The following is a 24,652-nucleotide window of genomic DNA, read 5'->3' on the forward strand; positions in this document are numbered from 1 at the left end:
ATGTGTTTCAGTCATTCAAGAAGAAGAAGAACAAGGAGCAGAAGAAGAAGAGGAAGAAGAACAACAACAACAACGAGGAGGAGAAGGAGAACAATGAGAAAAAAAGAAGAGGAAGAAGAACAATAACTAAGAGAAGAAGAAAAACAACAAGGAGAGGAACAACAACAACAACAATAAGGAGAAGAAGAAAAAGAAGAAGAAGAACAACAACAACAACAACGAGGAGGAGAAGAAGGAAAACAATAAGAAAAAAGGAAAGGAGGAAGAAGAAAACAACAAAGAGAAGAAGAAAAACAACAACAAAGGGGAGGAGATAAAGAAGCAGAAGAAGAAAGAAAAACAGCAAGAAAAAAGAGAAAGGAGAACAACAAGGAGAAGTACACAACAAGAAAACAACAATAACAACAAGGAGAAGAAGAAACAGAAGAGGAAGCAGCTGAAACCTGTTGGAACCTTGCCGCCGTCGCTACGTCACTGACATGCGACGTGCAGCTGTGCGTCGGTCGCTCTCGGTAGCGTCACTCTTCGGCGCAGCAGTTCTTTGATTATTGTTCCATCAGCGCGTTAAAACATCACAGAGGAACCGGAGCGCCCAGCGGGGACACACGGCGAGGTGAGGCTGCCGCTCTGTCCACTCTCCGCGCTCCTCTTCCCGGGGCTCTGGGGGGAGGAGCGGGGCCCCGGTAGTTTTAAAAGGGCGGCGAACCGGCGGTGCTGCAGGCGGTGTTTAGAAATGGTGCAGTGGCGGTGCGGAGCTCCGCTGAGCGGCTAGCAGGCCGGCTAACGTTAGCCGGAGGAGGAACCGCGCTCCGTTGGCCGCCCGCTCGGTCCCGTAATGTCACCTCACGGCTTTAAAAGTGGAAACTCGGAGCTCCCGAGTGTTTAGCGGAGGTTTGAAACAGCGAGCCGGGGAAACCTGTGGCTTTTTAAAGCGGTACGTCCCCGGTAGGAAGAGCCGCAGCTTGTTTGTGTTTGCTTCAAAGTCTGCGTCAGTCAGAGCAGATAACGGCGGCGGTGTTCCGAGTTCGTCCGTTAACTGATGCTCACCGACGGTCGCGACTTCACCGGGGTTTAAACCGCCGGGGTTAGTCAGAGAGACAGCAGCACAAACGGGGGCTTTTTAACCTCAGCAGAAAGAAAGTAGTCCTGCTTGAAGCGTTGCGTTCAGTGGATGAGATGCTGCAGGTGGATCCACTGCTCGGGTTGGTGTCATTTCTGAGCCAGAATAAATCTGTACAGCCACATTCAAACGGTCCTCTTTAAGAAATGATTCCACTTATTTACCTTCTGTAGCTCTGGATGCTTTACATGTCTCATTTTAAATATATTTTAGATGAAACAGCTCTGTATGTATAAGTACAACATCCCACATCTGCAGATTTGTTCCCAAATACCCACAGTGACTTCTACATTCAGCATCATAAGTTGTGTTTTTGTTCTGGGAGATTCAGTCAAAAGCAGCTGGATCACATTTCACCTCCTCATTTAGTTCTTCAAGAGCTGAAACTTCTCCTGAAAGTGAAATCCAGTTGCTTTTAAACAGGTTTTTATTTGGAGCATTCCTGCACACCTCACTGCATTTATTCAAGCAACTTTCTATGAACAAAATATCACAATTAAAATGAAAATGAGAAGGGGAAGCTCACCAACAGGGACTCCAGGGAATATTTTGGGTTTTCCATGTATGCTTTTGTGGCTTTAAATTAGTCGTGCTAATCGTGATAATTAACAAAACTGCAGGGTCTCAGCCTTGATGTTAAAAAGAATGAGTTTGGCGAGTTGTGTTTGTGTAAACCTTTGCAGAGTTTTGATCATTAGCATGTAAATTAATCTGGTAAATGCACATAATTAATACCGCTGCAGGGTCTGCGCCTCGGTGTTTAAACTCGTTAGGTTAATTTGTAATAGCGGTGTTATTTCTGCACTTTGGCTTATCAGCTGTTGCTTTAAATGGATGAAATAACAGCGACTTGACTGTTGCCTTCATTTTCGTTTTACTTCAAGCGATCAGATGCGTGACGTATTAACTCTCCTGCAAATATTACTGCCTTTATAATTAAGCTGAGAACTTACTATGAATGCATGGACTATTACAGATAAAAGTAGAAATAAAAGCACAGTCTGCTCACTGGGAATCCTCAGATATGTTGAGTTTTAATGCATATTATTAAAGAGTTGTAACCTTAGTTTAAAACTGAGCAGGTTAATTGCAATTATTATCAATAATGTAGGGTTTTAGCCTTAATATTGGAAGTAAAATTGTGTTTAATTAAACTTTTATAGCGTTTGAAGCCTTAATATTTACATTTCTCAGTTAAATGTACAGATTAGATAATAACAGATGATATCATAAAGGATTAAAAAAAAGCAGGCAGCAGCTTCAAACAACCAAAATCTGTCCAAAATCTTTTAAGATGTTAAAAAATATGTGTCTTTAGTATGTTTATGTTAGATCCGGTTCTTTAGTTGGAAGCCCAAGAACAAGTCGGAGAAATCTTCAGTTCTCAGATGCAGAATTTATTTAGGTCACAGGTAAAGTTTTGCAGCGCTGGAATTCAGAGGGACAGAGAGGAATCTCATGTCCAGCTGAACTGAGAGTTTTCGGTTCCAGGTTACAGATATCTTCTTGGGCTGGGCCTGCCCCGAACATAGATAAGATTTAATTGGCCAGTTACTAATGGCGTGGACAGGCATCCTTCTGTGCTCTGTCCACGTCCTTGACATTTGGTAAGCAACGTGTGTGGACGTTGTTGGTACGGCGTGTAGCTAAAGTAACAATCGTATCTAATAGAAAAGAGGAGTTTCCGATATCTCCAAGTGTGCAAACCAGTTCTCACTGGCCACATTATCTTCAAGGACATAAGCTCAGTACAAAGTGAAAACTCAGAATACATAATAACTTGAAACTTAACTGATTATAAGAACCATAGGCTTCATGGAAAAATACAGACTGAGAACACATAATAGCTTGAATCATACTTAATTATAACATTTACAAAAGGTAGAGAGGATATTAATGTCCATATATTTGGTTGAATGACAGTCAGAAATGTGTATTTAATGCATTTAAGAAAAACATGTTTAATCGCTTAACATAATCAGTCAGAGCTCTCTGAGGAGAAAACCGTACAGATTAGCAGCTTTATTACGCTTTTAGTTTAATAAATAGGACACAAATGTGGACAATAAAGCCAACTGCCAAATCTAGTGAAAACATATTTAGATATGAAGTCTTCAGGAGGTCGGACCTGCTGCTGAGTTATCAAGAGTTCAGTTCTTGTAGAAAATATGAGAATTAGGGAGAGATTTAGCAAAACTCTGTAAATAATAATTTAAAAAAAGTGTATAGAATGATAAAAATGACGGTCAGAAATGTGTATTTTATGCAAATTATTGAAGAAAAACATGCTTAACATAATCAGTCAGAGCTCTGTGAGGAAACAACCGTACAGATTAGCAGCTTTATTACGGTTTTGAAGTCTTCAGGAGGTCAAAACCAAATGAATGTACCAGAAAGGTACATTCATGTAAATTAACCTTGAAATGAGCTTCTTTTGTCTTGTTTTTGGTCTCTCCAGTTCATGTTTTAAGTTGAAGATCTCCAGAAAAACTGACCTCCTGGTGCAGTTTTATTGTTTTTATAGGAAATTATTCCACTCAAGCAGACGCAGCTCCACTTTTCTGACTCTGTAGCAACTTTATAAGCAGGTTCTTGCCTATTTGGTGCAGACGTTTATATAGAATGGTGAACTTAATCATGATTTTTGATTATCAGAGTAAGAAATAAAATCTGAAAAAAATCAACAGCAGCTTCAGATACATGAGATCTGTCCAGTATGTTTGGGATATTTCAAAGAATAGGTTAAAAAAATGTTCCTTTTTTTATGTTTATAAAAGGTAAAATAGATAATAATGTCCATAAATCTGGTTAAAAGATAAATAAGGAAATGTGCTTTGTTTGCCTTATTTTGACATTCTTCACTTCCTGTTTTCAATTTCAAACCTCCAAAAACTTGCATTTAGGTGCAATTTTTCTTGTTTTTATTGGAGATTTTTACACTTTCCCTTGTTTGATGTTCATGTGAGAGTCTGGTCTGATCTAAATGTTAAAAATGAGCAACACAAACAGAAGCAACACCGCTTTTCTTACTCTGTAAATACTTTATAAACAGGTAGAAAAATACATTTTGTGTAAATTAACTTGAAATGTGCTTCATTTTTGTTGTTTTAACCTTCTACAGGTCATGTTTTCAATTTTACTTTATTATGTTTATTAAAGTCACAGTGCCTATACATTTGGGGGAAAAAAGGCATTTAGAAAGGTATATTTAATGTAAATTAACTTGAAATGTGCTTCGTTTTTGTTGTTTTAACCTTCAGTTCATATTTTAGTCTCCAGAAACCTGCCTCAAGGCGCAGGTTTATTGTTTTTATTGTAAAAGAACACATACTAGTATATAGAACAATAACACTTTGACTTGTTGTATATTTATGTGAGAGTCTGATGTGATTTAAATTTGGAAAATGAGCCACACAGCTTTTCTTAGTTTGTATGTAGTATGCAGCTTCAAAAAAAAAAAAGGTGGAATTTATCCAAAACGTGTGAAATATTTCAAAGAAACAGTGAAAAATAGTCTTTAATATGTTTCTGAAAGTTAGTGTCTATGAATTTGGCATAAAAAAAAACATTCAGAAAAGTATATTTTATGTAAATTGCCTTTTAATGTGCTTCTTTTGGGTTGTTTTAACCTTCTCCAGTTCATATTTTCATTTTTACGCGTTATTTTTTATTTTTATTGGGGAAAAACACAACAGTACAATAGAACAACAGCAGCTTAACTTGCTTTATATTTATAACAGAGTCTGATCTGATGTAAATGAGCCTCACAAACAGAAGCAGCTCCACTTCTCTCTCTCTGAATCCTTCATGAACCGGTTTCCTCTCCGGTGCGCCGCCGCTGGTCACGTGACGCACAACGGAAAGTGAACTTTTTCTGCAGAAACGAAAGTGAAACTTAGTCAGAGTGCTTCCAGACATGTTTCCCTTTCCCTGTGTGTCGTTTTCCCTGAACCTGGCTGGTGTAAGAGCCTGGCAACGGCCACGCTGCGTTCATAAAGCCGAGTCCCCGCCTTGTGGTTTCATAGCCGAACCTGCAGACAGACGGAGCGCGAACACCTGAGGAACCCGGAGAACACCTTTCACCTGGAATTCATTCAGCTTTCACACGGTTTAGCTCTACGTGCTCGCTCTCTGACTTCTGGACAGTCGCTGCTTTTCTCGGTTTAAAGGTTTAAATCACCTGATTATTGAGAAGCTGCAGAAACTCCGACGTTCAAACCGTTGATTTTTTATTTATTTTTTTCCATCGCTGCTGCTTTTAGGTTTTTTTTGTTTTTTTTTTGAACCACTTCAGGTGAGAGGCCTTGTGCCACCTGGAAATGTCGTGTCATGCATGTGCACCGAGGTCAGAGCATGTTCCTGGTGTCGTTTCTGCAATTTTAAGGGAGAAAGATGACGCAGCATATGTGGATTTAATGTGATATATACTGAAAAAATGCAGGAATTTTCAGCTCTGATAGCCCTAATTGGAAAGGTTTAATTATTCTAGAATGACTGTGGGGATTTTGCAAAGGAGTGCATCTGTATACAATATTTAAAATAACTTTAAATGGACAGTTTGGCACCTTTCTCATGAGGCGTAACTCTGGCGCTTAAATGAGTTCTGTGCTTATCTGACATTGCGCTGATCTGTACCGCTCTTTGAAATAGGCAGACAGCTGATGTTGCAACCAAACCTTCCCGTTCCTGCTTCGGTAAACACACCGTGTCCTTAAAATAACGTTAAATAAACTCCCAAGAAATTATGTGTAATTTTTGTAGACATGTCACAGAAAATGAGAATGACGCAAGTTTTCAGGAAAAAAGTTGAGTTAATTTGTGTTACTCCAAATCATGATGTCGGTGCTGAAATAATATGTTATGAATATTATATTGTATTGTGCAGCTCTAATGCAAAGATGTCAGTGCGGGAAGATGTAAAAAGATGATCATGATAAAATGTATTATTTCAGTCGATGTCGATAAATGCTGATCATATTTACCAAAGACCAGAAGAAAAATAGGCGTAATCTAAACCTTTGAACCTTGCTTAAGCCTTTTTGTTCACGTAAATGGGTGATAACTTTAATGTTAACAGTAAAAAACACAAAAATGCATTTCTACACATACATAAAATAAATACGGATAAAGGAATGTTCTTGCAAGTTATTTTGGTAATTACGTAATATTTTTGAAAAAAAATCTGTAATTGCAACTTCTTAAATGTGAATATTTCCTGATTTCTTTCCTCCTCTGTGACACTAAACTCAATAAGACGCTCCGTCAGCATCACTTTTGATAACTCCTGGAGGCCACAATTTTGGTTAATGTTTAATTAATTTTGCAGCCCTAGAAAGCAGTGACGCACGACAAGCTGCATGTTCATCCAAACAACAAGTGATTGATTAGTTAATTATTCTGATAATTGATGCATCAGTTTGACTAATTTTTAAAAAGAAAAATAGCTGAAATTCTGTGATTGAAGCATCTTAAATGTCATTTCTTTTCTCCTATTTGACACTAAGCTCAATAGTTATGGTTTGTGGACAAAACAAGGCACTGCCTTTGATAATAATTAATACTTAAGACACCAGTCATTGTGATTCAAAGTGGTGCTTGCTCTTTATTAATCTGCATCTCCCTGCGTTCTGATCTGAAGCTGCCACAAGTAATTCATTAATTGTCAACTATTAAATCAATTGTTGACTATTTCGCTGAAGAAAAAATCGGTTTGAGTAATTTTTTTTAAAGAAAAATTCTCTGATTGAAGCTTCTTTAACGTGGACATTTTCTTGTTTCTTTCCTCCTCTTTGACACTGAACTCAGTAATTTTTGATCTGTGGATTAACAAGACATTTTAAGACGTCAGCTTTGGCTTTAGGAAGCACTGATGGACATTTTTCAACATTTTTCTGACAATTTATAGACTTCTAGACGCCACAACTAATCATTTAGAGGAGAAATGAATGTACTGAATGAATCAATAATAATAACAACTCATTTTTATGTTCTGATTGCTATTAATGAAGCGTGTGTCGTATTTTCTCCTGACAGGACGACATTAATCGCACAAAGCAGTCGATTCATCAGTTGTCGAGTTCGTCTCGTTGCTGCTCAGAACCACAAAAAGAAAAAAAAAAGAGCAACGATGACAGTAGATTGTGAAAAGCACAGAGTTGTTGTTCTGGCTGTCAAACGGTGCCTCATGTCAGGGTTGAGATGAGTCGACTCGCCGGGTCCGCCGGCCCTGTCGGACCCGATTACCATGATGGACCAACACTGCGGTGTTCTCCATTAGCACGGCGCTGTTCGGGGCCGGCTCGGCTCGACGTGATGCTGACTGAGCCGGAGGGGGTGAAACCTGACTCAGTATTGGGCGCCTCCTTGTTGTCGGTCTCGCTGATATAGACATCAGCGAGTGTTGTCAGATATGACACTCGAGCCAGAATCGATGTTTGTTTCCACCGTGGAAGGAGATTCTGGACCGTGGCAGCTCAAGAAATTAATTTTTTTTTAGCATCAGGAGGAGGAGATTAAACCTAACCATGCAAAAATAGTGTTGGAGTCAGGATTGTGTGCTGGCAGCTGCAGGGCTCCACACCGACGGCCTTCTCACCGCCTCGTGTCCTTGAAACACCCCAACGTCTGCACCGCTGTCTCACTTTTCCCCTCCGCTATGGATCCACATCCAGCAATAATTCGTAAGGCCAGAAATAATACAGAATAGTCGCAAGAAGGTCTGAATTATTAATTGACTTCCTCTTGCCCCGGGGTTAAGTTTCAGCGCCACTGGAGGAGATATCGTGTCGCCCCGCGGTATCCTTGCAGACTCGGCCCGGGTTCTAATCCGAAGACGTACGACATTTGCAAAGTTGTGCAATAACGACATCTCTGACTGTCCTCTCTGCTGCGTTTCTGGGAAGCGGGCGTGTAGGGTGATGCTGGAGACGGCGTCCTTGGAGCCGGTGTTGATTCACCGACTCGTCCAGGGACACTTGAGGAGGTTGGACGGCCGCCAGCGGGGCCTGAACTTGTGCTATCGACTGGAATGACATTTTCTCCCAACTCCCAGCTGCTCCTCATTTTTCTCGCCGCTCAATTATCTCCCCGCTATTTATCTCCATTTGTTAATACTCTGCCCCGGAGCCGGCTTCACTTAAGTTCATGATAACAAATGTTTTTGTCCAGCGTTGCTGCATAATCGTCGAGTCGTGACGTCAGTTTTTTGGCTCAGAGTGTTCGTCACATGCAGTCAGTGTTGGAGTTTTAGAGAACGGGGGCTGCAGCAGCGTCCAAATCGGTTAAAGTAGAAGTTTACAAAAGCCAAAGGTGGTTTGTACACCGAGCAGAGTTTGGCTTTAGCTTCTCTCCTGCTCTCTGTGCTCACATAAGATTCATTTTAATACCACCGAATTCCCAATAATGCAGTGCTTATTAGCATATTTATCTGTTTTTGTTGTTACGCAGCAGACAAAATATGAAATAGTGACTGAAAATCATTAACCGTTAACCAGGAGCCACTACTAAGTTGGGGTTCTGCAGCTAAAATTCTGATTTTCTAACCACGACTTTAGCTGCTCTATGCTTGTAAAATATCCACCGTGTCCATGTTTGTTCAATACACAAACCAAACTTATTCACTTTACTAGGACTTCTGAGCATTGTTGTTTAGAAATGTGGCTTTATTTTTGGAGTAGAACTACTGATTTAAACAACAAACCCTCATTGCATTATTTATTTTATTTTTTTTATCATGTTGGCAATTTAAGTGTACAGTTTTGCACTTTAACCCTCTGAATTTTGAGCAGTTTATAGTGTTTTTTGTTGTTGTTGTTGTTGTTTTTGCCACTGTCACATATTTCTTCACTGCCGGCTTGTTTTTTGTTTTGTTTTGGGGTTTTTTGACTACAAAATAAAAGTCTCGCACATCTGTGGAAACCATGTCTAGAAGTAGAGCGAGAACTCAGAAATTTTCATCTGTGCAGAATGGCACAGATCATTAAACAAAAGAACAAAAGGTGAATTAATTGGGTTATTTGTTTATTATTATTATTATTATCATTATTATTATTATTAATAATAATAATAATAATAATAATAATAACAATAAACTGGAATAGCATGTACAGCATTTTTCCAAGTTACCAGTACAAAAAAAAAGTCCATTAATTTTTCCGATGTGACTGTTGGTCACAGCTAAGTCAGTCATGGCTTCTCGATTGAACAAAACAACAAAGATTTTTCCTTTTTTACAGAGTCTGTTTCCTGCAGATGGTTTAATTTTGGCAAATTTATAAATGAGAAAGGTATCAAGATGATAATTGATTAGATGTTGTGATTTTAGACGTTTTTAGCTTAGATTTGGTTGTTTCTTCCCAACAAAACTGAAGGATCCTCATGATTAGTTCAAGGGCCGTTAGAAAGATGAAGATCCAGTGATTCTCCCTGTTTTTACAGGGTCTCGCTACGATACATGGGGTAATTTTGGCTTTTTTAAAAACCTACTGGCAGATTTTGGGGTTCAGAGGGTTAAAGATGTAAACCTGGTCCTGTGCTGCATTATACAATAACATAGTTTGTCTCAATCAGTTGAACTTAAATGCTCATCTGACATTTTTTTTTTTGAGTAGAATTAGTCGTTTAGATTAGCTTAGATCAGTGAAAGAGTCGACGGATTCATCAGTAGGTAAACAGCAGCAGCTCTACTCTCCTGACTTTGTCCTCTTGTTTGTATTTCAGGTGCTCTCAGCGTGAAACCGGTCGGTTCTGACTTTCCGTCCGGCTGTTCTGTTGGTGCTCGAGGACGTCCGCTAACACTGAAGCTGCGCTGCCAGCTGCTCCGGGCCCCTTCGCGCTCACCCCCTGCGCTATGAGCAGAGGCAGAGGTGGGCCTCCCAAAGAACACTACTACAGGCATCCACCTCCCCACTTGCAGGCCAAGGAGAACTACTACAGTCCTGGCCCGGCCCCACTCTTCCCCAGAGCCGGCCCGCAGCAGATCCCACATCCGGGTTACTACAGCAGCCCCGCCCACCCTGTAGCGCCCACGCAACCCCCGTCTATCATCCCCTCCGCTCCCCCGATACCAGGCCACCTTAAAGGAATCCCTAAACCCGTGTCCACACATCACCAGAACCAACCCGCCAGCCCACAAGCACCAAATTCCTTTCTTTATAAGCAGACAGAGTTCCTCAGAGGTCAGAGCTCTGAGGCGCCACAGTTCAGAGTCGGCCCACGATTAGGAGGAGGAGGAGGAGGAGGAGGAGGAGGAGGAGGAGGGTCAGCGGGGCCCGGCAGGCCGCCCAGTTCTTCCTACCAGCACCAACCAGGGTACGGCAGGTATACGTACCACAACAGCAGCCCTGGTAGAGGTAGAGGAGGCTACAGCCAAGACCAGAGTTTCTCCGGAGCCGCCCGAGGCCCTCGACACCTGAACCAAAACCAGCAACAAGGTAAAAACCGCAATCAGTACTCCAGCAGACAATGGACGGACCCTCTGAGTGACCAATTTCAGGGTTTGTCTCTTCATCGAGACAGAAGAGGAGACCGGTTTGAAAGACACTCTACAGACTTTACTGCAGCTAGCATCACTCTCACGCCTGCCATACAGGAGCAGGTGCACAGAGCTCTGAGGCCAACCGAGAGTATCTCGGCTAAAGCGTTAGCCAAAAAGCTGCATCTGCCCAAGACGATAGTCAACAAGGCTCTGTACGCTTTGGAGCGCTTACAGAAAGCCTCCAAGCGAGGAGTCACCCCTCCTGAGTGGACTCTGTACAGAGAACCTCTCAGAAGCGACGAAGATCAAAACTACAAACCTTCACATCTGTACGTCGCCTCCAGACAGCCTCTAAGAGCCGAGGCCGAGCCAGAATCTGAAGACAGCGGACAACCCAAAGGAGACTCAGACACAGAATCCAGCATTTCCTTCAACTCCTCTTCAGAGTCTGACGGCTTTGAGCAATCCAGGACACCAACAGAAGGCCAGCACCACGAGAATCCCAGCACTCCCAGCACTCCCAGCTCCCCCGACCAGGAGCACAAGGCTGCTATGATGACGGAACAGAAGGAGCTCATCCTGCAGTACCTCCTGGGTTCAGGGGAGGCGACAGCCCTCGTCATAGCAAAAAACCTGGGTCTGAGGACAGCCAAGCAGGTCAACCCCACCCTGTATGTCCTGGAGAAGCAAGGCGAGGTTGTCAAGAATGCCGAAGTCAACCCTCCCACGTGGGAGCTGTCGACTCGCCGCCGGGAGAGGATGGAGAGGAGCCTAAAGGCCGCACAGAGCGCCTCGGCTCTGGGCGAGAAGATGGAGGAGCAGCCGAGCTGCGATGAGAGGGCGAGAGGGTCGCCGCTACCGACGGTCCCAGGCCTCGAGTCGATACCACTGCTGGGGGGCTGGATGTCGGAGCAGAGTCACAGCGACGCGGTACGTCAAGTTCTGGTGGTTTTATTTGCTTATTTTAATTTGTTAAATGGTATTAAGAAAGATCCCTTATTCCTCTGAACCCCAGGTAGTTTATGGTGGTTTTTGCTCCAATCACAGTCATTTTTTCTGCCAATTTAAAGTCCTATGAAAACAACAACAACCATCAAATGTCTTCTGTGACACCGTTGGCATAAAAGTTGACTTTCTGTCATTGTTTATTTTACTATAAAATTTAGAAACCTTTATTCAACTTTCAATTTTCTAAGTGTCCTCAAATGTTACTAATCCTGGGGATAATAATAGTGGTTATAGATATTTTACTACAAGTTTTATTTGTTTTTTATAATTCTCTCCTCTCTGAAGAAGTTCAGCTGAAAAGTCTGAATTTTTGTCATGTGACTGTCGGTTCCACCCGAGTCGCTGATTGCTTCTCAGTTGTGCTGAGGAGTTTAAATATTTATTTATTTTTTTTTTTTTTTAACAGAATCTGGCAACTAGAAATGGTTTATTTTTGGCAATTTTTTAAAAAGAGGCTTTCAAAATAAAGGGGTTTTCATGAAATATCTCGATTTTGCGCTTGGATTTGGTTGTTTTTCTATACAAAACCAAAACTCACAAAGTTCAAGGACTGTCGTAAAGTTGAAAATCCTGAAATTCTTTCTGCCTTTTAAACTTGCCGGCAGGTTTTGGGGCTTGACAAGGTTAAATATGATGTTAAAGGAAGAACGCAAAGAAGAAATTCTAAAGCAAAACGTGAACATCAGTAAAAGTCTCTCTAACTAAAAGCTCTTTGACACAGATAGGCCAACAATGTCTGTGTCAAAATACTTAATCTGATTTAACACAGATTAAAGGACGAGTTCAACATCTTTGTCAATGAGCTTATTCTCTTGTTGCCTCTGATTTCAATTTGAGATAAAACACCCAGATTCATGCAGCTGGGGTGAGAGCAGCTTTTCATCGTCTTTGTATCAACAGAAACTGTTATTGTGATGTGAAGAAAACAGGGTTCTTGCCTCTAAGATATAAAAAATAAAAACATAACTAGTCAACCAGCTGGATGAAGCAGTTTGGAAACTTCATCACATGGTAAAAGGCATCTAAACTATTTTTTATTTGGCTGCTGGATGGCGTTCAGGTTAAACTCTTGTGGCGCTGATTTAAATTTAAATCAGCCGTGTTGCCTTAAAGTTCACATTTACCTGCTTAAACATGCGCTACGGCTAACGCTAGCTCACTTCCCCCTTTCCTCCCGGTAGCGGCCCTCTTTCCCCTCGTGTAAAGACGAAGAGACCAACGAGGGCCAGTGGGCCACCGACGACATCCCAGAGTTCCTCAACGCCATCCGGAGGGAGACGGACGCCGAGAGGCTGGCGGCAGAGCAGGCCAACGCCATGGGAACGGTCGCCGTGTCGCTGCCCGCCCCGCCGCCGCAGAACCTGTGGGCCAAACTGCAGGAGGTGAGGCTGAAGAACCCGGTCAGCGGCCTCATGGAGTATGCCCAGTATCTGGGCCAGAACTGTGAGTTCCTGCTCCTCGACCAGTCGGGACCCTCCCACGACCCGAGGTGAGTGGCACGGACCGCTCCGTTCGGTTCTGATTGACACAAGGGGTTAATTCTTCTGTGATCGTCATCAGTGTTTTGTCATGTTGAAATGTAATCAGCTGTGCACCGGGGTCAGTATTTACTTCGTTGTGTTGACCAAGCTCCGTTAAATGTTTATCAGCGTCATCACATTTCTTACATTCATTAAGTAACAGCTCTGCTCAGATTTAGGTTTTAGTGCCACAGCAGCCTCGTCTTTAACCCTCTGAACCGCAGAACCTGCCAGAAGGTGTGAAAAAGCCTGTTATCTGTAGAAAATCACCAAAATGACACAACTTATCAGCTAGAAACTGAAAAAACAGTAAGAATGGTCAGATTTACAGCTTCTGGGAAACTTAACCAAATCTTACAACTGTGATATTTCATCAAAATCCACTTTATCTACATGTCTTATTTAGAAAAGAAGCCAAAAATGAGCCATTTGCTTTAACCAGATTCTGTAAAATACTAAAAATTCGGCACTCACGTGACAATAAATTTAAAAACTAATTAGCTGAACTGCAGGCTGTGTTTACAAAAAGCAGAGAGGGGAAACAAATAAGGGAGTTTTGGAGGTAAATCCAACCTACTGGATCAATAAGTAAATGCAGCATGGCTCAGAAACAGTGAACAGAGGAGCCAGTTGTTGGACGATACAGTCAACATGGTGGAACATCTTTCTACAGCTGATGTGCAGAGCAGAGCGAGTTTGTAGAGGTTGTAAAAATTTAAATATCTGCAGTATGTGTAGTGACATTTTTTCCAGTGTTGGTAACACCTGTGGGCACTTTGGGAAAATGGTGTACATGTCTGTTACCAGTTTCTTTTTGTTTTTGTAAAATAAACAGTCAGAGAAATTCACTTTTTTTCTGTGATTTATAGCATTAAACATGTCATTTCTAGTTGCCTCCACAGAGGTGCAGGACTTAATATTGCAGTGAAAAATGAGCTCACAGTGAAGAACAAAATGTGAAAAAGCAAAAAAATAAAATGTGTGAGGTACAGAGGTGTATGTGAACCTTACTTAAAAATGACCTCAGGAAGTTTAAAGGAAAGCAAAAGCTGAAACACCTCACACTTTAAATCCCAGGAGTGTGTTAACATACACACTCCTTGACCACGAGTGTGGTTGTTTTATTCTGTGATACACCTAATTTTGTGTTTTCCACCTACATGTTTGTTGCTCCCCGTAAAGCACCTGTTGGTAAACCTGATTTCAGTGCATCAACGAACCCAGAATAAAAATTGACTCTGTTCGTTATGCGACACAGTTTTCTCGCTGCTCTTGAACTAATCATCTATTGTCACATCATTGTGTCTCCTCTGTTCGTTTGCTCTACTTCCGCCAGATTCCGTATGCAGGTGATGCTCAACAAGAGGCTGTTTCCCATCGCAGAAGCTTCCAGCAAGAAGGTCGCCAAGAAGGACGCGGCGGCCGCGACTCTGCGCATCCTCATCGGGGAGATGCAGGGCGGGTCGGCCAACGAGGAGAACACTGCCAGCGTGGACCAAGCGGTAGATTTGCTTCCAGACACCAGCGTAAGTTCTTGAGCTCTCTAATCTAAGTTAACCTGCTTTAAACAGTCGCCTGTTTCAATTGGTCTTTGATGGACGCTATAATTTACAGATGTTCCCTAAACGCCTCGTGTGCAGGTTACAGTAGACGCCAGCGAACGTCCTAATGTCAGATTTACCAAGTTGAAACCAGTTAATTTCATTTACAGGGTCTGTTTTCGGCAGCATTTTAAATGTCAGTATTGCAGTTCATGTAATTTTGGGAGGCAAAAAATCCTGATTAATATTCATCTAATTATGCAGCCCAAGAAAGCACAAGCTCCTGTCAATGAAAGCAGTACTTTGTCCACTTCGCCGGCTTCATCAGCGTCTCCACGCAGCCAGGAGTCTAATCTAACGCTGCAACAACTGATCGATTAGTCGTCAGCTGTTAAATGAATCACAAACTGTTTTGATAATCCATTAATCAGTCGGCTGTCTGATTGTAGCTTCTTAAATGTGAATATTATCTGTTTTCTTCCGTTTTCTTTGACAGTAAACAAGACGTTTGTCATCTTGAGAAACTGGTTCATTGCATTTAACAGACCACACAGCAAACCCGTTATTCCAGGAAGTAATCATCAGCTGCAGCCCAGTTCTTCTAATGAAACCATCTATGGGCGATAATTAAAAAAAACAAAATGAGGAACAGAGGAGGAGGCTGGTGGAGAGGAAGAAGTCCAGATACACCTCACCAGAGTCAGTAAAGAAGAAGTGTTAGCCCACTACGTTCTATCATCACAGCTAAAACAGTGCAACAGGATGGAAAATTACACAAATATTAAAATGTTTTACTCCCTACAAAAAATAACTTAACATGCCCGACTGCGATATTGATCTATGAGATGTTCTCCACTCATCTGACTTCAGAACACCTTATTCCCCCCTTTTCTAGCTAATTAGATTTAGCCGGTATGTAATGCGTTCAGAGAACATCGGTAAATTGTGTTTTCTATCAGTAAGCAGACAAGTGAGGAGTTTACAGGAGTGATAGCAGGAAACGACTGGCGACAAATTTAATACATTTCCTGATTTAACTATTTTACAAATTTGAAGTCAGGGTTATCATAAGTTATTTATTATTCTACAGATTTGCGTTTCAAACTTCCCACAAGCTGAAAGATTCCCTGGAACATCAGTGAATGTAAACAAACCAAACATGTTCACGGTGCCCGTATTTGGTGTCTTTTGTTTTTCAGCACATCATCACCTATCTCATCTAAATGTTTATTTTTTTCCACTTTGACCTACTGTATTAACATTTTGAGCTCAAAAACACACAAAAAATGTAAAATCTGATTTGAAAAAATATATTATTTATACAATAAAAAACACAAAATGCTTAACGAAGCATTTTGAAAGTTGAAAATGTAAACGTAGGTTCAGTCTAAAGAGCAGAATCAGCAGATTAGGCCGTTTTGATTTTTTTCCTTTTTGTAAAATGACGAAAGATGACAAAGATGTTGAAAGAAATGCAGCGCTTACTTCATACGCTTACATTTTTTTTCCACGCGTGCTCATGACATCATATCTCTGGTTTTACATGGTCTTATCGACATGAAACAAAAACTGGGAGAAAGTTTGAAGTCTGCATTTTGGAGTGAAGTTGCGTTATTTTGTCTGTCCTGACGTATCGAAAATGTCGTGATTATATCGTGATGGCGGACCTCTGAGGGTTAATCGGCGTGAAAGGTGGATTATTAATGGTGGCGATGATGTACCAAAATGAAGATGTGGGTTGACTTTCTTGACCAACTAACTGAAAAAGTTGGTAGCACCAGTTAAACTAGAAAGACACAACAGCCCAATGAACCCAATCTGGAGCCCTGTTGAAGCAAAAACTACATTAGAGATAATTATCTAGTGCTGAAACCCTGTTTCTCTCTCCAGGGCGCCGTCGACAACAGCAGCACTGAAGGCATGACGGAGGGCTCTCGCCAGCCCCTGTCCCGCTCTCTGCCCGGTGGGAAGAACCCGGTGTCCGTCCTGATGGAGTACAGCCAGCGCAGCGGGAACCCCATCGAATTCATCATCACGGGTCAGGCCGGCCCGCCACATGACCCGAGGTACCGGCTCCTTCAGGTTCAGAGATCCACTTCCTCTGTGGCCTCTGCCTCAGAGGAGCAGCTATTCCTGTTCATCAGCGCTGCAGTCATCTGACAAAGACACAATAGCACCTCTGTCCATCTGCTCTTTACTGCTCTTTCTGGTTATTCCCTCCCTGTAGGCAGCTTTAAGATACAATACCGACTTCTGTTCTTGTAACTTTCTACAAAAGCTGCATGTATGCTAACATGAAACTGCCACGACGATCGAAATGTCTATTTTTTACCAACCCGACTGACTCTCTCCCTCTTCCACCTCCTCCGTCCCATGCCCAGGTTCATGTACAGGGTGAAGGTCGGAGAGAACCTGTTCGCAGAAGCCTCAGCTCCAAGCAAGAAGGCAGCTCGCCAGCTGGCAGCGGAGGAGGCTGTCAAAGAGCTAATGGCTGACGGGAGGCTGCAGCTCAACAAGGTGTGGACACCGAAACACACAAGAGCTCGGGTTGTTCAGGCGGGAGTTGTTGTTGTTGTTGTTGTTGTTGTTGTTGTTGTTGTTTTTAGGGGGGAGGGATACCGATGCAGGTGGTTGGTAATGGAGAAAAGCCAATATTTGGAGTCAGTAAACCTGTAATGTTTTAAGAGCGTGTGATAGCAGAATTGTACGGTGGCCCAGAAGTGTCACAACAAAACAAAAGCCACAACACAATCAGCCACAAAATTAATCACAACACAACCAAATTAACCGCAACACTACAAAATAAGCCACAACACAACGCCTGCAACGGAAGATGTTTGCAACGGAAGTGTCCACATTAACAAGTCAAACAAGCAATGACTCTTTATTTGTAAATCAAAGTTAACAACCGCTTTAATACCGCATACCGAGATTAATGGACACTATTTGCCATCTAGTATTTTACTTACTTTCGAGTTGTTTCCAACAATCTCCAGCTTCTGCCCACTTTGTGTGGTTGCACACTTGACAGTGTAACTTCCGGGTTTTAAAAAAAAAACTTCCGTTGCAGCCGTTCTATTGTGTTGCGCCTTTTCTTTTGTGTTGTGGCTTTTGTTTAGTTGTTACACTTCTGGGCCACCATAGAATTGGGCTCATTCATTAAGGGGGTGACCATAACCGACTATGTAAAATAGAAACAGGAGAGATTAAATGATCTCCTCTGTTCACCGAGATTAATCCGTTTGTCTCCTGTAGTTACATCAGCTGTTCTTCTCTATTTACTGAATCTTTCACTGTTCAATCATTTTTGTTTCAGGGTAGTCTGTGGCTGCCTTCTACCTTAGCTGCTAGCTGTTAGTGTAGCGTTAGCCGCAGTTTGGTGTGCAGTTTTTGCAGTCTGGGCCTGAGAGACATTTCTGAGACCACAGAGTGACGACAAGCATAGAGAGGAGGCTGCATCAGACCTGAAGTAGCTCATTTAATTTATCATTAATCTGATAATTGGAAAAATACAGATAATCGGTCCATTCCTAGTCGGGATGAAAGAGAACAGGGTTGCATTTTTTTAAAACAACCTGCTGAATTGAATGGTTTTGTCCCACCTCCCTGCAGCCTCAGCTGCCCCTGGGCTCATCCAGCGACAGCGACGGGGGTTCTTCCGGGACAACGTGCCCCTCGTTGCCCCCTCTGACTGCAGACGAGCTGCGAGCGGCCCACGAAGCCGGCGTCGGCGACCTCATCAACCACCTGAACAACAACGCTGTGTCGGGGCTGCTGGAGTACGCCAGAGCTCGAGGCTTCGCCGCCGAGATCCGCCTGGTGGGACAGTCCGGACCCCCGCACGAGCCCAAGTATGTGCGCCTTTCAGTCGTTCTGCTGCATTTTGGGGTTTTGATGGTTAATATACTCGCACCAAATAAACGACAACTTGCTGTCGAGGTTACAGTAAGCTTGTAAAAACATGTTCTTCATGTATAGTTTTTGCAATAACTTGTAAATTTGCAGCTATAATTTTGTCTGTTTTGACTCTCTGAAGCTCTCGATGTCACTTGATAATGCAAAGAAAACACTCAAATGGATTCTTGTGCTTATTTTTCTTGTCATATCCTCCTCTGATTGCATGTCTCTTTGCCCCTCAGGTTCACCTACCAGGCCAAGCTGGGTGGACGCTGGTTCCCTCCGGTCTGCGCGTCCAACAAGAAGCAGGGGAAGCAGGAAGCTGCAGACGCTGCCCTGCGGGTTCTGATCGGAGAAGCCGAGAGGGCGGCTCGAACCGGCGAGCTCATCCCGGCTGAGGTACGGACTTCTCAAAGCATCTTCAAATCTGAATATGCGCCAGCTGGAGAAGAGCTTTACCTGACTCAACATGGGATTAAGGTGGAACATAAAGGGATGAGAGGAACAGCAGAAGCACAGGAACAGGTTTTGATTACCTGTGCTGAAAGATTAGGCTAATCTTTAGCTAATCCTTGTAAGATAATCAGCTAATCACTTCACTTGATGTGTACTGATAAAGCAACAGCAAATATGTACATTTAGATTACTGTGGAACCTCATTTAAAACATGTCTAAAATAAACTACACACAGTTTTTAACCCTCTGAGCGCCAAAAGCATGTTCTTAAGACGGCATGTTATCTTTAAAAAATGCTTTTTATCGGAGCAATACACAACAAAAAGTCTTGTCTGACTTTCAAGTTTGAGAAAAAATAGCCAAATCAAACCTTTAAATCATTATATTTGATCAAACTCACTTTATTCTACATGTCTCACTTAAGAATTGGCCAAAAAGAACAAAGGTTTGCGTAACCAAATTCTGTAAAAAAAAAAAAAATTCTGCGCTCCTTGATGCAGCTGTTAAGCAAAGACTGACTCAGGTGTGAGCAACAGTCAAGTAACAAAAATTCAGAGAGTTTTGAGGTAAACAGCGAGCAGAACAGAGGCGATAAAAGCTCAAAACTAAACTTAGAATCAGTGTTGAATCATTTTTTTTAATTATGACTTTGAAAGCAGGTCTAGTTTTAGGTTCTGTTACATAAGCAGAGACGCCTGAGTAATACCCAGTTTACACGAGATTAAATGATCCGTGTTTTCTCTCCGTTCCGCCTGTCTCGTCCCGTTCAGCTACCGGTGAGCGGCAGCACCCTGCACGACCAGATAGCGATGCTGAGTCACCAGCGGTTCAACTCGCTGACCACCCGCATCCAGCACAGCCTCCTGGGACGCAAGATCCTGGCCACCATCGTCATGAGGCGAGGCGAGGGCCTGGGGACCGTCGTCAGCCTCGGAACCGGTACGTGCTTCACCTTTTAACCTCTGAAACTGGCAAGGCGGTAAAACAAAAAACAAAAAATAGGAGGATGTGGAGCAGAAGGAAAAACTGCATCACCATCGCGTTTGTCTGCGACGCGTGGTTTTATGGATTTGTGCGCTCAGAGGCATGTCACAAAGTAGGTCACTGCAGAACCAAGAGGCGTCGCATTGTCATGTTCCCTGACATTGAACGTGTCTCTTGTTTTGTTTTTTTCCTTCGCCCTCCTGTCAGGAAACCGCTGCGTTAAAGGGGAGGAGCTGAGCCTTAAAGGGGAGACGGTGAACGACTGCCACGCTGAAATCATCTCCAGAAGGGGATTTGTTCGGTAGGAGAGGATGTCAATGCTCTAAAAATACCCCCTCCTCTCCTCAGCCCTGCAGGTCATTATTTATAAGTCCAACTCACCGTCTCCTTTGCTCTCAGGTTTCTGTACAACGAGCTCCTCAAGCACTATGACGGCGCAGACGACAGCATATTCGAGCCGGCGGAGAAGAACAAACTGCGGATCAAATCTGACATCACCTTTCACCTCTACATCAGGTGGGAGTATCAGATGTTTTCTTTCTCCTCGTTCACCTCCTCCCAGCGTTCTGCTGCCTGTTAGTCCCGTACATCAGTGAGTCCTCTTCCGCTGCAGGGACTTGCAGGTCAAATCAGGGCAGCCGGAACCTTTTCATGTGTTCTGAATGTAAAAACATGCCCGTAGAACCGTTTTCAAGAGAAGAAAAAAGTACCTAATCCAGTGTCGTGGCTGTCCATGACGCAATGCTGATTGGTTAAACTTCTCCTGTCTAAAATCACCACATCCAACATTAAACTCACCACATAACCCAACACAACAAGCATCCGTTGTTCTATTTGCTACATAGAACTGTCCATTTATACTGTTTGTTGTTGTTTTGTTGCAGTCAAAGTTAACGTTAGCTTCTCTTTTAACACTAAACTCCATTCAGAACACCTCATTGATATCACTTTGGTGCAACATTTGAGTTATTATTTCTGGCTGTAGCTAAAAACTCAAACTGAATTCTCCTCATTAGTGACAAGCAGGCAAACTAAACAATGAGAAGTTATAATTAGGGGCGAAAAGTTACAGGTTAGCTGAGCTCACCAAAAAAAAACACCTGAAGTAGGATCCAAAATTATTTGTACTCATTCCAGATTTTTAAATGATCCTTTAAAATTCTTTTTTATTTGGTTTCTTCTGCCACAAAACAGTGAAACAACAAAGCAAGGTGGAGATGTTAATTATGACATTTTTGTCACATTACCGACACTAACGCCATCTCAGGTGCACGGAGGAGCACAAAATGAGTTGTTTTTTAAATGATGTGGTGCAAATGTTCTCATTTTTTTTGCCAACAGTTTAAATGGCCCACGTAAAATAACAAGATTTTGATGAAATATCACAATAGGTATCATAGATGATTAGCTTAAGAATGGCTGGAAAGTAGAAAATCTTTGTTTTGGTTGAGAAAAATGGTGTAATTTCGCAATTTTTGGATGAAAGATAACATGGATTTCAAACCTGCCAGCAGCTTTTGAGGTTCAGACTTTTAAACTGAATTTTGTCGCGGAGTCATATTATGTGTCTTTTCTTTCTGTCCTCCTCAGCACGGCACCTTGCGGCGACGGCGCTCTGTTCGATAAGTCCTGCAGCGAAGCCGGCGATGAAGTGGAGGGCCACCAGCCTCTGTTTGAGAACGCTAAGCAGGGAAAGCTTCGCACTAAAGTGGAGAACGGTAAGAAACCAAACTGTCCTCAACACGCTTCGTCTGTCGGCCGTCTGTCGGCAGCACGTGTGACTCTTTGTGTCGTTACCTGCACCAGGCGAGGGAACCATCCCAGTGGAGTCCAGCGCCATCGTGCCCACCTGGGACGGCATCCAGCACGGCGAGAGGCTGCGGACGATGAGCTGCAGCGACAAGATCCTGCGCTGGAACGTGCTGGGCCTGCAGGGGGCGCTGCTCTCCCACTTCCTGAACCCCATCTACCTGAAGTCCATCACGCTGGGTAAAGTACCGCCAGATAGAGATTAGCGCCGACAACGTGGCGGCTGTTAAACCGGATGAACTCGGCCCATTTGCTTCTTGGCTCAGACGTGTGTTTTACCGCTTGCTCTCCTCCGCCAGGTTACCTGTACAGCCACGGTCACCTGACGCGTGCCGTTTGCTGTCGGCTGGCCAGAGACGGCGAGGCGTTCGCCCAGAGCCTCCCCCCTCCTTTCAAGCTGAACCACCCTGAGGTAAGTACACGAGTTTTTGGCAGCCGCACTTGGACATTAATCAAGAATATTGAGGTCGCTCTCACTAGATTCATCAATTAAGCTGCCAACACTCCTGTTTGTGCCCGCGCAGCTGTTTTGTCATTGCTCATCTTAAATCTGGCTCATCCATCAATTAGCAAAATAGCAGGTAGGTCACTATCGCGCCGCCGGGAAAGATGGAGGAAGCACTTAACGCTCAGGAGGGGCCTTCAGAAAGTTGTAATATATTTAAATATAGCCTCCTTTAACTTTAATGCACTCGATCCGCCGATGTTCAAGCTTGGCGGGACAAAGTCACGGTCAGGGTTTGGGTTATCTACAGCCTCCAGATACTCCTCACAAGCACGCACGACTTCATCGTCACTCTGAAAACAGCGATAGAAGTCGGACGGAGCAGCGGTTCTGCCACCTGTGAGGACGAGCACATTAAAAGGACTGCTCTTGTGATATTTTTAAATCTAGTCTCTTTTAACTTTAATGCATTTGATGCACTGATGTTCAAACTATCACTGTGAGGAAAAAGGTCACATCTGGAGCCTCCAGATTCTCAACAGCATGTGTAACCTCCTCATCACTCTGAAATGCTGATGATCGTGGCTGATGTTTGGCATTTTCACGATTATCGGTGTCTGTGTTTTTATTGGCAGATCATCGATAAATTAAATGTCCCACTTCTGGTGTGATGCTGCCTCCTCTCTCTGTCCGTCTCTCAAGCAGAAGCTGCAAAACGAACCAGGAAATTAGCTTTTAGGCTTAGACTGACTTTATTAATCCCCCAGAGGGAAATTCAGTTGTTACAGCAGCGTGAATATTCAACAGAGGGGGCAAAAGAAAAGCAAAAAGACGACACAGAATATTAGGGTAGGGTGTAACATGAAGGTAAAATAAATAAGATAAAAATATAAGAAAGAAAAGTCAACAAAATTTACAAGAATATACAAGAGAGATACAGAAATGTGCTTAGATGTCTCTCACAGCGGCTAATGCTACGCTCACGGCTAGCGGCTAAGCTAGAAGCAGCCACACATTAACCTGAAATAAAGTGTGTATAACAATAATTAATAAAGCTTTAAGATATGGACCTTAGTGGGAGATAAAAGTGATAGAATAGAGAAAGATTAAGAAAATAGAGAAGAACAGGAGACAAACTGATTAAGACATTTTAAACTCCTGTTGAATATACTCAGTTCTAGTCACAGTTATTAATGAGGAAGCCCAGTTATGAATGATGGGTTCAGTCGATCTCTAGTTTAATTTGGAGGCACAGTGTCCTAAAACGACAGCAACCAGCTCCAAGTTTTCCTCTTTTTTTTCCCTTTCGATTATTTTCTGGACGCTAATAAAAAGCTTTATAATTCACAGTTGTTTCCACTTGAGGCCAAGAACTTTTTAAACTACCCTCAAACACACAGCCCAGCTAGTTTAACCTCCTTTTAACAGCTTTCATTTACACCTCGGTGAACTCGACACATCGCCGCGTCACGCCCGCCGCTGTGCGTGTTACGCAACTAATGTTGGAATTTGTGACTCACCGAATGTCCACCGTGTGCTCTGTGTCCTCACCACCTGGCCGGACTGTAGGTGGGCAGGGTGAGCGTGTACGACTCCACGCGCCACACAGGGAAGACCAAGGAGTCCAGCGTGAACTGGAGCTTTCCAGACCAGCACAGCGTGGAGGTGCTGGACGGGACCAAAGGACAACTCGATGGGTACGTAGCATGTTGCTGCAGGTCGGGATGCAGCTTTTTCTGTTAATAATGCCTTTATGTGTTCGACAACTTTTGCACAGATTCAGTCCGTCTGTGGCAGCTAGTACTATCCTCATATTAACCCAACTTCAAGTTCTGAAAGTCTGGCTTTGGATTAATTCACCCGTTGCTCAGTGGGCTTTGTAAAGGTTCTTCATCTTTTTGAGTTTTTGATCGAAGTCGCTGAAATGTGAAGATAGTCGAAAATGGAAGCGGTTGTGCAAATTTAGTTTATACTCGGCTTAACCCTCTGAAGTCTTTTTTTCTTTGCTCCTTTTCCCATTTTTCTTCACTGTGGGTTCATTTTTCTCTACAATATTAAGTCCTGCACCTCCATGGAAACAGAACAACCGCGACTAGAAGTAAAGAGACCTCGGAAATGTCTTCTGTGCTGAATGACGCAGTTCTAATGACAGAAGTCTTAAAAACAGAAGGATTTAAAGTGCAATTTTATTATTTATTTGGCAGAAGAAAAATGATGAATCTACATTTCTAATATTTTCTTTTACTACTGAAAGGTGCTATGAATACTGGAAAAAATAGAAGCTCCACATACAATAGATTTATCACTATTTACACTTTAAACCCTTTAGAAATACTCTGCTCATCAGATGTAGAAAGATGTTCCACCATCAGCTGTAGAAAGAGGTTCCACCATCAG

The 24,652-nt window shown here is 42.8% G+C and overlaps 1 protein-coding gene across 2 annotated transcripts in view; it reads left to right on the forward strand.

Annotated features, from left to right (window-relative positions):
- The first annotated feature begins 497 nt into the window (after positions 1-497).
- adar (adenosine deaminase RNA specific) overlaps positions 498-24,652 on the forward strand; it is a 27,654-nt gene continuing 3,499 nt past the window's right edge. Inside the window, exons 1-15 of one of the 2 annotated variants that reach the window (XM_008280690.1) lie at positions 498-613; positions 9,839-11,525; positions 12,785-13,092; positions 14,460-14,649; positions 16,555-16,730; positions 17,046-17,181; positions 18,277-18,515; positions 18,804-18,960; positions 19,788-19,956; positions 20,209-20,302; positions 20,401-20,517; positions 21,592-21,719; positions 21,808-21,990; positions 22,110-22,222; positions 23,825-23,952. In XM_008280690.1, coding sequence (XP_008278912.1) covers positions 9,969-11,525; positions 12,785-13,092; positions 14,460-14,649; positions 16,555-16,730; positions 17,046-17,181; positions 18,277-18,515; positions 18,804-18,960; positions 19,788-19,956; positions 20,209-20,302; positions 20,401-20,517; positions 21,592-21,719; positions 21,808-21,990; positions 22,110-22,222; positions 23,825-23,952 — 3,695 coding nt within the window. In that variant the 5' untranslated portion in view covers positions 498-613; positions 9,839-9,968. Of the gene's footprint in view, positions 614-5,373; positions 5,415-9,838; positions 11,526-12,784; positions 13,093-14,459; positions 14,650-16,554; positions 16,731-17,045; positions 17,182-18,276; positions 18,516-18,803; positions 18,961-19,787; positions 19,957-20,208; positions 20,303-20,400; positions 20,518-21,591; positions 21,720-21,807; positions 21,991-22,109; positions 22,223-23,824; positions 23,953-24,652 lie in introns of those variants that run through there. The other variant, XM_008280692.1, reaches the window with a different exon arrangement.

The sequence above is a fragment of the Stegastes partitus genome, unplaced genomic scaffold (genome assembly GCF_000690725.1).
Source record: "Stegastes partitus isolate 25-593 unplaced genomic scaffold, Stegastes_partitus-1.0.2 Scaffold207, whole genome shotgun sequence".
NCBI lineage: Eukaryota > Metazoa > Chordata > Actinopteri > Pomacentridae > Stegastes > Stegastes partitus.